At 40.5% G+C, this 13655-nt stretch overlaps 1 protein-coding gene across 1 annotated transcript in view; it reads right to left on the bottom strand.

Annotated features, from left to right (window-relative positions):
• The window catches only part of vps52 (VPS52 subunit of GARP complex), a 29996-nt gene that overhangs the window by 1615 nt on the left and 14726 nt on the right, over nt 1–13655 (bottom strand). Inside the window, exons 10-19 of the mRNA XM_079484806.1 lie at nt 11175–11229; nt 10810–10946; nt 10540–10695; nt 10327–10445; nt 6240–6363; nt 4362–4457; nt 4176–4283; nt 4031–4096; nt 2135–2246; nt 77–195 (exon numbers count right to left, since the gene is read on the bottom strand). Coding sequence (XP_079340932.1) covers nt 77–195; nt 2135–2246; nt 4031–4096; nt 4176–4283; nt 4362–4457; nt 6240–6363; nt 10327–10445; nt 10540–10695; nt 10810–10946; nt 11175–11229 — 1092 coding nt within the window. The remainder of the gene's footprint in view (nt 1–76; nt 196–2134; nt 2247–4030; nt 4097–4175; nt 4284–4361; nt 4458–6239; nt 6364–10326; nt 10446–10539; nt 10696–10809; nt 10947–11174; nt 11230–13655) is intronic.

Raw genomic sequence — 13655 nt, 5'->3', positions numbered from 1 at the left:
GTGAACACAAGACAAAACTGTTGAACATCATGAATGAAGAATTGCGAGGTTTTACACGCACACAGGACGGTTTTACCTGAATGATGCTGGTTCCATTTTTAAAGTTGGTAAAGGAACGCATGACATCCTGACTCATTACCTCCACAGACTGCTTCCATGTGTTTGAAAATCCCCGAACCAACTGAGTGATACGAGCTGACAGACAAGAGACGTTAAAACAACACTGAGGCACCTGCTGAAAACAAACTCCAAAGTTCCATAAAGACTCAAGATAAAGGAGACATGTTGTTTTCCAAACATGAGGAGCGAGTAAAGAATGACTTCTTCGTTGTGCTGGCTCATCTCACAGCTTCACATATCTACATTTACATTTACATTTAGTCATTTAGCAGACGCTTTTATCCAAAGCGACTTACAGAAGAGGAAACATTGGAAGCAATTATAACAACATAGGCAACGAAAATACATAAGTGCATCAAAACTAGTCCATTAAAGCCTAGCACAGTATAAAAGCTAAGAATAGTGAGGTAAGTAATATCTCAACAACAACTGTCATTTCTTCTCGTGTGTCTCTGAACCAATCTGAATCTGTTGAAACACGTGAAGACATAATGTGTGCAGTTTTCTCATATGTACTGTTTGGCTTCAGAAGACAGTTTTGGTATTGTATGGTGTGGCATTGAACTGAAAAGGGTGGGTCCATCAGCCCTACTTGACCTCAGGAAGCACAGCAATCTCTGGGTAGACCACAGGAGAGACCTAACTGGACAATGTTCCGTCAACCATTTTCAAAGGTAAAGAAATGCCAAACTCTTTCAAGATCTAACGACTAACAGAAGCATTTTGAAATCTACTTGCACAAGCAACCAATGCAAACAATGGTCTACCTGGATAAATGGACTGATTGCTACAAATGTTTCACTTTCATCATGTGACGCTCGCTGCTCTGTGCATTGTGCTCTCTACAAGCAAAGCTACTTTGCATAAAACCTCACATATACAGATCATTTAGACTAGCGCGACTTCATACTGCACGAGGTCCCCAGTTATAAAGTATGCACAGACCCACCGGACTTTATACCTGTATCAGGGTTAGACTTTACTTTTCAGTAAAGCCCTTTTCATGCAGAGTAGCCTACAGAGAATATGAGGAAGATGTGTCCCGGGATGACAGGATCGGTTGATTTTGGTTCAAACTGCCAAAGATTTTCTGGAACCTGTGCGTGCGTTCACACACACTCTAAAGACATGTGACGTGTAATGTACTGTAATGTAGTCGTAACGGTAGAGCTGTCACGGTAAAGGAATTTTTCTTGCAGTGATTTAGGCTTTTTTTAATAGTTTTTAGTCACCAAGATTGTACAACCCAGTCCGTGCACGCTTTTATCAAGTTACAATTGCTTCAGTCGTTTGTTACTAACATTTGGACAATACATATAAACACAACCAATCATTACTGAGTAGTATAAAGAAGAGGCCATTCTCAATTCTTAGGTATTCACGCATTTTAGACCGCCACTAGTCGCCATGTTTGCTTCCTGAATCTTAGAGCAGAGCAAAACGTGATTGGCTGAAGTTAGAACGTGCCCTATTGGTCAACGAAAGCAGCTTGTGTAGATAGTGGGCGGAGTCCACTTATTTGTGGATTGTGCGCACGCCTTGACATTAGAAAAGTTTCAAAATCCACAAATGCACAAAGATCCTTCCACAAATGCCTGCTGCGATTCACAAATGTGAAGAAAACAATCTACAAATAAATGCCATTAAAATAAATTTGTACATTTTTTTTGCAAATCTCATTGTACTTATTTGTGAATGTCATTTATTTTCGTCTAACATCACTCTACTCGCTGTGTTTTTACACCTTGTATGTACATAAACTTGTTGTTGGACACACCAAAGTAGGACCTTAAAAATCTGCGACTCGAGCTCTTGTCCCGACTTGTGTGCATGGTCTAATACTTGACATTAACTGGGGTTATAAAACACATCTTCATGGGTGTTCTAATACATCTATTGTTGGTATTTTTCATTAAATGTATTCATAAGCTGTCTTCTTGGATACAGCGCTGCTTATATAGTCCATTTTTGTAATTAAAATATACTTTTGAAAACATTTATTGTACAAACTCACCTTCATCATTCTTTAATTTGTCAAGTTGCATTTTCTCCATGAGTGCCTCGCTCTCCTTCACAAATGCAATCATTCCTCCAAACGGAGGTGACAGAATCTCCTCGATAAACTCCTGTGACACACAAACACATGAGGCATGCGCTGAACATACAATTCATCACATTCTTTCATCAACATTTGAAACCACTGCTGTTTGTGGCAGTGTTATAAAAGCATCGGGTCAACATAAAACTGCTGTGCTAAACTCTTCAAGAATCTTTTAAACTAAAGCAGAATTCATCAGGGTTGGTTTCGATTGTTAGTAAAGGGCATGACCATTTTAAATTATGCGGAGAGGATAAGATTAAGATTAAGTGATTAGATTTATATTGTTATCTTTAAATGTTAAATAAAAGTCAATGTAATGAAGCTTGAATGCAGCGAGTTTCCTGCTCTGTACGTTTTTGGAACGCTCTGGTGGAATGTTAGTAAATCTGAGCAGCGCTGAATGAAGTCTCTGACCGCTCTATCTCCCTCGCACATATTAATCTAAAGCAACTTGATGACAAAAGGTCAGAAATCCATGTTTTTACACGGTGTATTCTGAGAATATTTCAACTGAATTAGCGCTGGGTGAACTTCACTGAAAGACATGTTGCCTTTTCCTCTCTGACAACAGTTCTGCACATGCAGCGGACATAAATCACACTTCGAATAAAGAAATCCTATCCAGTGATGAAGTGTTTTCTGTGTTAACTTCTATCTTTTGTGGTGAATGTCTGATGCGCGTCCTAATGACTTGACCTAACCTTGATCCAAATCATTGTAATGAGCAGTTGAAATAACTGACAAACAATGAACTGAGTTCATGTCACTCAAAAAATACAGGCAGACCTCAAGAACTAAGTTAATATCACAGACAAGTTCTGTTTCTTTTGGAATTTAACTCCAAAAAGCAAACTTCTTTATATTCTAGATTCATTCATAGATGACTCTCTAGCACGGTTGCCAATTGTTTTTCCCAGGAGGTCTCCCATCCAGACACTGACCAAGCTTGGCGCTCATCCTGTGGTCTGTGTGGGTCCTAATGCCCCAAAACAGAAATGTTCAATGTCTCCAAAGGTTGTTTTAATTATGCACGTATGGTTGGTAATCTTTGGCACAAATGAATGCTTCAACGTAGGGCTGCAGGATAAATTGTGATTGACACTAAACATCGTGGAAATCGACCTGTCTAGAGCAACTGTGATATCAGAAAGTCTGCGATTATGTTTCATGTGTAGTTTGTCCAAGAAGCTCAGCCGTGTGATCGGTAAGAAATGCAGCTTGATCTGAAAAAAGAGTGAGTTTGAGTCCCTTAAAGCGTGCAGTAACCCGTCAACTATTATCATTTTTAAGGTTTTTATACAGTGAAAAAAAACAGACCAGCTGTTTATAATGGATGTGGGGGAATGTCCCGTGCTACAGTCAAAACTGTGCATGAAATGCTTTCATTTAACATACATGCTATCATAGCTTTAATGAATATGGGATACAAGTAGAGCACTTTTAACTGTGTGTGGATGACCCCTTTCATCAATCAACACCAAACACCATTTCTGACCCATGAAAACCCTGAAATCATACATTACTGGAGAGCCGCTGTCCTGCAGATTTTTGCTTCAACCCTTGCCGATCCCACCTTCATGTCATTTTCAAGTGATCCTGAAGAATTCGATTTCTGAGTCGGTATTAAAAACTAACACTAACTTTAGTAGGTCACTCCTGCCTAAATGTGTTATCTAGGAATTACAATATTCTACGTACACAAGTGTCTACATTTAAGTCTCAACTGATTTATTTACAAGTTTCCATCGCTGTAATCCTAGTAAACACACACGCAGTACACACGTTCACAGGGAAGAGTGTGTGGAGTACCTGTGTTCTGGCCAACAGCAGCTGCTGAAATCCCTCCACTTCTTTACTGTCATCAGCGGCTCTCTCCTACACAACACAAACATGTCGAAAGGACATTAGCAGTGTGTTCGTGAAGCACGAGCAGATGGGTGGTATTAAACATCACCATGAGGACGCTGAGCATCATGTCATAGTTGTTGATGAGAAAGATCAGCTGGTCTCTTCTGGATGGAAATTCAGCTGCCATCTTTAGCACAAAGTTCTCCACCTCGATCTAAAAATCATGAATCATGTCAGATCTATACTGAAACGTCTCTGTAGAGAAACACATGTGGTGATCTGTTCTGCTCACCTGCAGCTGGCCGAGGAGAGTGTTGGTCCTTTCATTAGGAAACGTTTGATTGATGCTGACAATAGCAGAAGAGAACTCAGCATAGCGCCGCGTGATCTACAACACACAGGAATGAGTTCAGCTCACTGCCGTAACTCATTAGAACAGAGGAGAACTGAACCCCATCATACAGTATCTCAAACAGGGACCCCCACGCGAGCTCACGCCCCATCACATTGTTTTCCCAAGCACAACAACATATTTTCACTAAATTAGGAAATATAAAGATTAATCAAGTCAAAAATGTGAACTTTGAGAAGTCAATATATTTAAGCCTAACTTAAAATGACACGTGAGCATTTCATGGTTTTCAGTTGCATTAGGTTTTTTTTGTAAAGTATGTTTTTAAAAACGACTTCAATATCCTAATTTAACTAAATCCTAGTCCTGGCTCAAACTAATCCCTGTCCCGGAAACTGCCCCATAATGTATAATATGTGTAGAGAATGATTAAAACCAACGTGATCTAGATTTAGAGCACATCACAGTACAGAGACTGCTTTGATCAGAGTTACAAATGATCTTCTTATGGCGTCTGACCGAGGTTGTAGCTCCTTATTGGTGCTGCTAGATCTTAGAGCTGCATTCGACACCATTGACCGCAGCACCCTCCTACATAGACTCGAAAATTATGTTGGTATTAAGGAAATAGCTTTGAAATCTTATTTATGCGACCGTTGTCAATGTGTAGCAATAAACAATGAGGTGTCACGCAAATCGCACGTCCAGTACAGTGTACCACAGGGCTCAGTTTTAGGGCCTATGCTCTTCGCATTATACATGCTACCTCTAGGAGATATAATAAAGTGACACAGAGTTAGCTTTCACTGTTATGCTGATGATACGCAACTTTATATTTCCTCAAAGCCTCATGAAACACAGCAATTCCATGGAATAGTGGAATGCATAGTCGATATAAAAAACTGGATGAGTAACTATTTCTTATTACTGAACTCCGACAAAACTGAAGTGTTACTTATCGGACCGAAAACCGCCCTATGTAACAACCAAGAATACTGCTTAACTATTGATGGATGTTCCATAAAATCCTCATCTTCAGCAAAGAATCTTGGCGTTTTATTCGATAGTACTCTGTCATTTGAGAACCAGGTCGCCAACACCTGTAAGATTGCGTTTTTCCATCTTAAAAATATATCTAAACTACGTCATATGCTGTCACCATCAGATGCAGAGAAGCTTATACATGCCTTTATGACATCAAGACTAGATTACTGTAATGCACTATTAGGTGGTTGCCCTGCAGGCCTATTACAAAAACTCCAACTGGTCCAAAATGCGGCAGCTCGAGTTCTTACACGTACAAAAAAGTATGAGCATATTAGCCCGGTTCTGTCAACCTTGCACTGGTTACCTATAAAGCATCGCATAAACTTTAAAATCTTGCTTTTTGCCTATAAAGCCATACATGGTTTAGCAAGAGTGAACTTCTCTGGAATCCCCTGGTTTCCCTCTGAGGTTTTTTTCTCCTCCAATATTAACCACTCCAGTATTAATTTCACACCCTGAATGCAAGATAATAACTCAAAACATGTTTAAAGGGTTCTACCGACCCCTGCAATGACGACACGGACCACTAGGGATTAGTGCCCCCCGTTGAGAAACACTGCATTGGAACATTTCAGCACAAAATCTAAAGAAAAACAACCTAAATCCAGCAGCATAATCCTGGGAAACAAACTACACATTAATTTAACAATATATTTCAAGGTAAAGAGAGTCATCTGTGTTTCAAGTTTGGTGATTCCCCTGTACTTCAACGCCCCCAAATGTGATGGATGCACAACTTTGTATTTCAGCGTGTGTCATGTGTGTTCATACGTAGTGCGGTCTGGTGTCCAGTACTCCCAGTTTCTGAGGATCAGTGTTTCGGATGCTCTGAATGTTCATCTCCAGAATGAGCTCAAACCTCGGCCACAACAATTCCAGCACGGCCTCCCAGTACCTGCAACACACACAAACTTATTGGGATGCTCAGATTATTTGGCAACCGAAAATATTCGGGAGAGAGAGAGAGAGAGAGATTTTTCACTTTTATTCACAATACTCTTACATCAAAGTTAAACAAAACAAGCACATTCAATGTAAAATGAACAACACAATTCGGTCGTGCACACTATAAAACAGTTCAAATGGTTTCCCTTAAGCCACAGAAAACACACTTATCCGTAACACTGGAATTTATCACAGACACAAATGCATTAACGGCTACAGCACTGTGTAATAGCCTCCACTGTAGATTAAATTCGATTCGATTTTATTTATATAGCGCTTTTCACAATTTGCATTGTTCCAAAGCAGCTTTACAGGAGAAAAAAAAGGGTAAAACACAGAACATGAATAGTTTAACTTGTTATAAAAAAGACCTAGTAAATAATATCTAATGTCTAATCTAATACATTTCCGTGTATTTGGTCCAATAAGTAATATTTCTGTTTTATTAGAATTTAAAAGAAGGAAATTACAGGTCATCCAATGTTGTATATCTTCAATGCACTCTGCCAATTTGGAAAGCTGGCAGGAATCATCTGGTCTTGATGAGATATATAGCTGAGTATCATCTGCATAGCAATGGAAGCGAATTCCATGTTTTTTAATAATGTTTCCGAGGGGAAGCATGTATATGCAGAACAGCACGGGTCCTAGAACCGATCCCTGAGGTAATCCATAATTTACTTGCGTTAGATTTGACGATTCCCCATTTAAATAGACAAATTGATGTCTGTCTGACAAGTAAGATCTAAACCACTGTAGTGCCTGTCCCTCAATACCGGTATAATTGTGTAAGCGATCTAGAAGTATGTTATGGTCTACGGTATGGAACGCAGCACTAAGGTCAAGCAGGACCAGGAGTGAGATGTGACCTTTATCTGATGCTATAAGCAGGTCGTTTGTAATTTTAACGAGCGCAGTTTCAGTGCTATGATGCGTCTAAAGCCTGACTGAAAGTTTTCGTGCATGTTGTTATTTTGTAAGAAAGAGCACAACTGAGTGCACACTACTTTTTCTAGTATTTTAGACAGGTAATGGAGATTTGAAATCAGTCTATAGTTTCCAAGTTCATTTGGATCTAAGTTTGGTTTCTTGATTAGAGGCTTAATGACGGCCATCTTAAAGGGTCCTGGGACATGGCCTAGATTAATTGACGAGTTGATAATGTTATAAATGGGCTCAATTGCAACAGGTAGTAGCTCTTTTAATAATTTAGTTGGTATGGGGTCTAGTAAGCAAGTTGTAGGTTTAAAAGTTGCGATAAGTTGAATTAAATCTTCCTGTTTTATAGGTGAAAAACGCTGGAGCCTTTGTTTTGGAGCGATGGTTGGTGCTAATTCATAGGACAGATTTGGAGGTTGAGTTTTTAAAAATTTTGTCACGAATGTTTTCGATTTTCTCTGTAAAAAATTTCATGAATTCATTGCTACCGAGGTGCGGCGGAATAGGCAGGTCAGGTGGTGTCTGTTTATTTGTTAATTTAGCGACTGTGCTAAATAGAAACCTTGGATTGTTTTTGTTGGTTTCTATGAGGTTACGAAGGTGCTCAGCCTTTGCTGCTTTTAGTGCCTTTTTATAACAATTTGCACTCTCTCTCCACGCCATTTTAAAGACCTCTAATTGCGATTTTATCCATTTGCGCTCTAGTTTGCAAGTTTCTCTTTTAAGGGCGCGAGTGGTGCTATGTTTTTCTCATTAATCTTTTTTGACTTCATAGGAGCAACAGCTTCTAATGTATTAGAGAAAATAGTACCCAATTTCCTGGTCATGTCATCGAGCGATTCTTTATTTATTGGTATGGTTATTAAAGGAGTCAGATCTGGCAAGCTCTTTGCAAAACTATCTTTAGTAGCGGAGGTGATTGTTCTATCCTGTCGATAACGAGATAAAGGGATGATTCCTTCCGTGCGCAAAGTACACGGTTCTAGATCACCTGATCGTTATTCAGAGGTAGTTTGTAAAGCACCCTCCAAACTGGGTTAACATCTTCTGTGTCAACCCTCCCATTCAAAGCAGCTTTATTTAAAGTTTAAAGTCCAGGTTTTGTATTTCATGGAAGTTCAACAGCTTTCCAGAGACATCTTTCAAATCTGGAGTAATCCCATTTACCTGGAAAATGGTCTCTTTCGTCAGGAAACAAGATACCTGACCCATACTCCAAAAGCCGAGAAAGTTCCTCTTGGGCAAGCTTTGTTTCCATAAATCCAGTATTGTCTGAGTATGGCAAATTGATTTCTGTCCCAGTAAAGTGGTCACTGCTTTAAAGTTGTTAAGCTCAGGTCCAGCCATGCTGACTACGTTTTTCAGTTTAAAGGATTTACTGATAGACAGGATTCGCATAAGTCCCGAAACATCATCAGTAATATCTAGATGAGCTCCTTTAATGAGCGGTTTGTAACAAGGTTCAATAAAAGGAAGTAAGGAGAATATGACTTCCTTAATCAAAACCTCTTTTCTCCTACCCTCTTTTGCTAGTGACAAACTGAAAATTTTAATCTCTTAAGATCAGGAACGTAGTTCCTCACATCAGTTTCATCCAAAAAATTATTTATCTCATCTAACGAATAAATCTGATCAAGACCTACTTGGGAGACCTCTGACAGATCTGAAAAGTGAGACAAAACACTTTCTTTATCATCAGCCTTTTTCATTTCATCTACAGTTAATGTTATTTCATTTCCTGACATGCATTTACCATTTTAACACTACTTTGTTGTTGAATGCTATTTAGTTCTTCCACCACTATGCCATCATCACTTTTCCTGATAGCACTGTTTTTTTTTTTTTTTTTAACGTTCTTGACACCCTTGCATGGTTTGAACGATATCCTGTGTAATGCACTTCCATTGTACTCGGTCTATTGCCAAGGTTTGAATATGTTCTAGCCATTCTCGGTCAAATTTCTTTCTACTCAATCCAAAGGGTACCATGATAATCGATTCGTCAGCCTTGTGAAAGTATCTTTTGGTTGTCATACGAACTCCTCCTCTGGGGCGCTTCCAAAGAGGGCCAGGAGTGGCCATAAAAGTTTGTAATGGTAGGTGGTTATTTTGCATACGTAACACATGTCCGATCCACCGCTATGATAGCACTGCTATAAACCATTTGTTCATTCTCAGTAGACAAGTCGTCATGATTCATTACACTCTCAATAGTATACTTTCGTTATCAGTGCTAACCTCTGCTTGATCTTTTTTTTTTATTATCATCATTCACGTTACTTGGGACTGCTTCGGTTCTAAACGGACAAGATCATTTAACATGTCCAACTGCAACTCACCTGTGCTTGCATATGGCATATATGACTTCCCTTCAAATGTGCATCGAAACAACACGTATGTATACTTGTCGCCTAATACTGTATACACAGGTAAAGACGAGCCAAACAAATAAAATTGACTGTGCGAAAGAAGAGAGAGAGAGAGAGAGAGAGAGAGCACATTTTGACCATTTAGCTTATGCAATAGTGAAAAAATTGGCTAATTAAATAGAAGAAATGCGGAAGAAGAGATCCTCCATTAGATCCAGCTGTCACGTTAAACATATCTCAATTGCACAGCACTCTTACGTTCAGGCGTGTCACCGCAGCCAAAACGACTCCAGATATAAGGTTTGTCAAACATGATGTACATGTGTGTATGATAATAAAGTATGTGGGCGATTTGGGCCATAATGGGCCATTTGCTCTCATATCGCTCTCGTATGACATTGATATAATAAGCAGATCGGTCTCTGTTTATGTTTACTTCAAAGCAGTCGCATGGTAATGATGAAAGCATGTTTGGGTGCAGTGCGAGGACAGACCAGCAAGGCCGTGGGGACAATCACACTCGGGCACATTTGAGGGCAACCGATCTTAATGTGAGTGCACCCTAAATCTGTCAAGAACTCCAGCTAAGACACAAGAGACACTGACTTGTCGAGCGCAGGAACGTTTCTCTTGGCTGTGATGGCTCTGAAGCGCAAGATGATGTGAATGCAGAGAAACACCGCAATGCTGTCATAACAATCCGACAGGTAGGTCGCCAGATTCTTCTGCAGACAGAGGAACATACACTTTAATTCTCATACGTATACATTACAGTCTCCTGCGGTTTGCTAATCAATGACACGTCTCTCATGACTGTACCAGAAACATGCTGAGTGTTTTCCCCATGATGCTGTTGAACAGGTCCAGCCCAGAGTTTCCCGCCACCATAAAGAAGTCTGACAGGAAGAGGAACTCCCGACAGCCGTTGTCCAGTAGAGCGTAATGCTGACTGCGGAAGAGAGTTTCATACGGATACTGAAACACCGAGAGAGAGAGACAAGTTAATACAGTAACACCACACAAACATGACAATCTTTTCATTTCCACGTAATGAGTCCTGATGATGCTCGATCTGAAGCCATGTCTTACCCTGCAGTCTCCTCTCTGAGCGGCGTGCGGGATCAGTATTGGCCCTTCCAGCTCCACAGGACTCAGAACGGCCTCTCGCTGACCCAGAGTAAAGATGGTGTTCCTGCTCTTCAAAGACGGCTTGGAGAAGAAACCTTCACCGCTGTTAAAGAAAACATCAAGCGCATCTCACGGAACAAATAATGGCCCTGAACATACACGTCCATCCTGGAAGGTCAGCACAGTTCAGCTCCACAACACACGTCTGTGAGCAATGAAATGCTAATGATCTGTTTCATGTGCTTGTGATGAGGCTCAAAGTTTAACTCATTCACTGGACACTCACTGACCCTCCAGTAGTCACGGGTGCTTTAGAAGGATATCTTTTTTGGCTGTGTCCTCCACCCCCATCAGATCATCTTTGTCTGCTACATCTTCATACTGACAGACAGAAAGAAATGAAGAAAGTGAAATGATCAAAACGCTGACAGTTTACAGTCGAACAGTGTCATAAGGTCAGAAACTAAGGCTTTGTGCAAGAATACACACAAATTAAAAGAGGAAAAATGGAATTTGATAAATAAAACAAACGCCATCCTAGGCCTATAACCTCTGCTCTTAGTGCTTCAGCTGCTGGTGAAGGACTAATGCTTAAGATCAGACATGTTTTTATTTACATTTTATGTTTCAATCTGTACCAATTAAAGAGCATCTATCCCCAGCAATGTTCCCCCTAATTTTTCATGTGTCTGAGCAAACACACAAACTCCCTGAGAATTCCTTGGACCAATGTGAGCAACATCAGACGTGCACACTGTGGCCACACCAGTACTACACCTGTCCAAAACCTAAGATCATAACAAGTTACATGGTTTATTAAAATAATCCAATTACAGCAGTAATTTCCCATTTCTTTTAATATAAGGGATTTGGCCCACTTACAATGAAAAACCATTAGCTGTGTATGTACATCAGAAAAAACACCTAAAGTGACCAGCTTTATAGTAATAGATGCACGTCAAAAATTCTGCAGTAAAGAAGGTCCACTTTAGACAGCTTCTCGGCCTGAATTTGAGTCTGCAGCTGCTCTGGAGCCCAACCTGTCTGAGTCCGAAGCTAGCTGTAGCAGCAGCACGCCGTGGATTTATCAGGTGTCTGATCCGGCGTTGTGGGGGGCAATCACTGAAGATGGACGCGCTGTCCTTATCGATCGTGGTCCTGCTGCCTTTCATAATAGACGGAGTAAATATCCAGCCTCAAACCGTGACGATGGTTTGGGCGGAAAGGTGCGCTCTCTCACTAATGATCTGTTGTGTTGTCAACTCCTAAATGGCGAAAAAGTTTCCCGAGACTGGATCACCTATTCACCATCCACAGGTAATATTTTTTGCTTTGCCTGTATGCTTTTTTCGACAAAAAGAAACCAATTTGTTAGTGGGTTTTCTGACTGGAAACACCCTGAACGTGTGCATGTACATGAGAAAAGCACAGAGCACTGTAATTGCATGTTAGCACTGCTTCGGCGCTCATCTGTCACTGGGACTGTAAATTCAAAACTAGTGCAACAAATGGAGGGAGAGAGGCGTTACTGCGGGACGTGCTCAAACATGTTGTGGCTGTCATTAAATTTCTGAGTGAAAGAGGGCTTCCTTTCCGTGGTAGTGATGAAGTACTTGGTTCATCACAAAATGGTAACTTTCTTGGCATTCTGGAAGTCATTTCTCAGTTTGACCCTTTCCTCACTGAGCACATTAACAAGTATGGATCGAAGGGTAGGGGCAGCACATCTTATCTTTCATCCACTATATGTATAGGAATTGATTCAACAAATGGGCAACAAAGTGAAAACTACCATAGCTGCAGAGATACAGCAGGCAAAATATTTTTCTGTAATAGTGGACTCCTGACCTGTCACATACTGACCAGCTGACATTCATTTTCAGATTTGTGAGTAAAGAGGGTAAAATAATCGAACGATTTGTTAGCTTTGAACCAATTGAAAGTCACACAGGGGAGAGCCTCGCTGACACTGTGATGGCTATGCTTGATAGTTTAGGCTTAGATATTGCAAACTGTGGAGGCCAAGCATATGACAATGCAAGCAATATGTCAGGGCGTTATAACGGGCTGCAGGCTCACTTGAAGAACAAAAATCCTTTAATACATTACATACCCTGCGCAGCACATTCTGTCAATTTGGTGGGTGTCAACAGTATAGATGGCAGCTGTCAAGCTGCAAGTCAGTTTTTTGACCTCATGCAGTCCCTATATGCCTTTTGTGCAGGTTCCACTCATAGATGGAACAGATTATCTAATAATGCAGACATAAAGGTAGACATGACATTAAAATCATTGTCAGTAACACGTTGGAGTTGTCGTGCAGATGCATCTAAAGCCCTTTGTGCAAACTATCTAAATCAGGGATATACTTCAGAGCATATCATCTGATACAGGAGAGAAACGTGAGACACGCAATGAGGCAGGAGCATTGTGCTCAAAATTGGGCACTCTCGACATGGCATTTATGACACAGTTTTGGCACTGTGTCTTAGGCAGATTTAAAGTGACAAGTGAGGCATTACAAAAGCCTGACATGGATCTGACGAGTGCAGTTCGTCTGTTTGAGTCTTTGAGATCATGGGTTGTATCACTTCGAGACCAGTTTGACCATTTGGAAAGATCTGCAAAGAATATTCCTGGGGTGTGCCAGTCATATAAAGATGAACTGCAGCGGGCCAAAAAGTGCAAAGCATTTTCAGATGAATCAACAGAGCATGAAGTAACTCTTAATGGCCGGGAACGATACCAGGTAGAAACATTCAATGTCATTATTGACAAGCTAGTCAGCTGTTTAGACCACAGAGCGG

This window comes from Barbatula barbatula, assembly GCF_947034865.1.
Source record: "Barbatula barbatula genome assembly, chromosome: 21".
NCBI classification, from domain to species: domain Eukaryota; kingdom Metazoa; phylum Chordata; class Actinopteri; order Cypriniformes; family Nemacheilidae; genus Barbatula; species Barbatula barbatula.
This window is presented reverse-complemented; position numbering and strand designations above follow the sequence as displayed.